Consider the following 2,500-nt stretch of genomic DNA (forward strand, 5'->3'; position numbering starts at 1 on the left):
AGGTTCTTGTGTTTGTGTCTTCTCCTCGACAGCTGTGGATCAGAACCACTGGGAGAACCTCTGTTCCAAGCATGATCTCCTCCAGTCAAAGATCTTTCCCATCACTGAGTATGAGAACGTTTTCCTTCCAGATAATAAATTATTCAGTGAATGCTGTTTCTTCAACGATGCTAAAATCACAACGTCTGCAATAATTCCACATCTGTCCCCTAAATAAAATATTAAATTAGACCAGAGATTAAAGTTAATAAACCTAAACACAGCTCAGTGAGGAAGATCAGCGTCCTGCTGCGTGGTCATGCTTGATGAAGACTCTAGAAATGATTTGGGTTTAAATATGAGGTGTAGAAGGTTTCGTGTCCAGGCTCGTCTCCATTCACTGGCCCAGGAGAGAGAGCTTCTGCTGGATGAAGACCTCATTAACCTTTCTCTTATGGAGGCCTGCAGGGTCTGTTCATCAGAACAGCTGTTAATTAAAGAAAATCCACTTCATCAGACATCAGCAACCAACAACCTAATGTGGATTAAAGAACCTGGTGAAGTGAAAAGGAATAAAAATGAAAGAACTGAACAAGAACAAGAGCTTTTTTCTGTCTTATAGCAGAACTGAAGAAAGGTCTGGGACACGTTTCTACATGTGAAACAATCACTGAGGTCAGTAAAGAGTTAAATAAACAGGAAATGAGGTGAAATGAAGCTTCATCACTTCACTCAGTTTCTGAGGTTCAGGTTCAGATAGAACGTTGGAGAACCTGAGACAGTTCCTTCAAAGACTTCACTTCTAAAAAAAGTGCTGCATTACTGACTGTAAAGTCAAATAAATAGATAGAATAGATAGATTCAAATAACAATAAATAACAAGCTCATAATGTAAACCTGTGTGTGTGTGTTTATTATCATTAAACTTTATTTTAGTATTCAGTGTAAAGTCTCTTCATCGTGTTTTCACTTCTCTTCTTTAGCTCTTTATTTCCTGCTTGCAATTTATCCCTTGTTCTTTCTCTCCTCCGCTTGATCCGATCGAGGGTATCGATCCCCGTCTTCGCCCGGCGTAGCTTGGACTCTGTAGACGTGTGTGTTGGGTTGATCGGAGTCGTGTGTTATCGAGTGAGTGAATAATTCACCTTGAGACTCAGTGAGATGGGGTCTGACCTCTGATTTACAGACTCAACACGCTCTTTTCTCTTCCTGTGTGATCCTTCATGCTGGAGACCGAGACTCAATAAAAGTCGTCTTCTTTCTGTTCGATACTGAGGAATGTCGTGTCTCTCAGGCGCAGGACTTCCTTCTACTCTTTTTATAGATCTATTAAACCCCCGAGACTCCTGCATCCTGAGCTACAACTTCGTCCCTCACCGGAGTCGCCGCACGTCGGTCCGAGTTTAACGTTAAAGCTGTGACTGAAATCTTAGCCTCTAAGTGTTCTGGACCTCGGCGTGATCATTTACAACAATTTAAAAAGTTTAGACGACTCAACCTGAACTAATCAGTGTTTTTATTAAACAAAATCGGTAACCATGGAAACAGCTAAACAGGTGTGTTCAGATGTTCTGACCTTGTGCTGGACTGATGGTGTCCGAATCCCAGAAATATAAAATATTCACTCACCCACATCGCAGGTGTCTCCTTTATATCCACGGTTACACACACACACTCCAGACACACACACTCCATGACCCGAGCACTCAGCGTCCACACACTGAGCCATGGGGACGTCACACTCCGTCCCCTTCCAGCCACTGTAGCAGTGACAGCGCCCCCTGCTGTAATCTCCATTACCACTGCACAGTACAGGGCAGGCAGCTGAGAAACACACACACACACACACACACACACACAAAGCATAAGAAAAGTGTTCACTGTATAGTGATTCTTTTCCGTCTCTATTTATAGAAACCTGTTACAAATGATTTCTTAAATCAGCAGTTGCTATAGCAACAGTAAGGTATTAGAATGAAAGCATCAGTATATAAGCCAATGAGAATCCAGAATTGTGGGTAAGAGGGTCGCTCGAGGTTTGCATGATCAGATTTAGAAGTCGGACAGTGAGTTTTAGTGCCATGACGCTGCTGTAAAGGATGCGAAGGATTAAAAGAGGAAACATTCAGTTGAGGAAACATATAGAGCTGCTAGAGAACGGCGCTGAGACGCAGTTAATTACTCCATTTATCAGCAGTGTGACATTGTGTTAATGTACACAGACAGTCTGTAGATACACTGGGCTTTGGCCTGGACTCCACTGTGTGTCATGTTATGAGGAAGATAATCTGTTCTGGCAAATGACTTCAAATAACTTCATTTACTGCATAATAATAAAGTCGGCAGGTGAAAGTGTCCTTGAGACGATTACACACACTCACGTCCAATAAAAAACGTTTATCTTTCAAACTCGCTGTCGAAATCCAAAGCAAAACACTTTCATCTCTTTTTATTTATTTCTGCATATCAGCAGATCACCATTAGCCAGTTATACGTCCAGTAATACTGTGGAAAACACGCA

At 41.9% G+C, this 2,500-nt stretch overlaps 1 protein-coding gene across 3 annotated transcripts in view; it reads right to left on the reverse strand.

The window, feature by feature from the left end:
- si:dkey-237h12.3 (teneurin-3) overlaps positions 1–2,500 on the reverse strand; it is a 131,933-nt gene that overhangs the window by 35,230 nt on the left and 94,203 nt on the right. For all 3 annotated transcript variants that reach the window (XM_058397895.1, XM_058397894.1, XM_058397893.1), the window contains exon 10: positions 1,609–1,803. In XM_058397895.1, coding sequence (XP_058253878.1) covers positions 1,609–1,803 — 195 coding nt within the window. The remainder of the gene's footprint in view (positions 1–1,608; positions 1,804–2,500) is intronic.

This window comes from Hemibagrus wyckioides, linkage group LG08 (genome assembly GCF_019097595.1).
Source record: "Hemibagrus wyckioides isolate EC202008001 linkage group LG08, SWU_Hwy_1.0, whole genome shotgun sequence".
NCBI lineage: Eukaryota > Metazoa > Chordata > Actinopteri > Siluriformes > Bagridae > Hemibagrus > Hemibagrus wyckioides.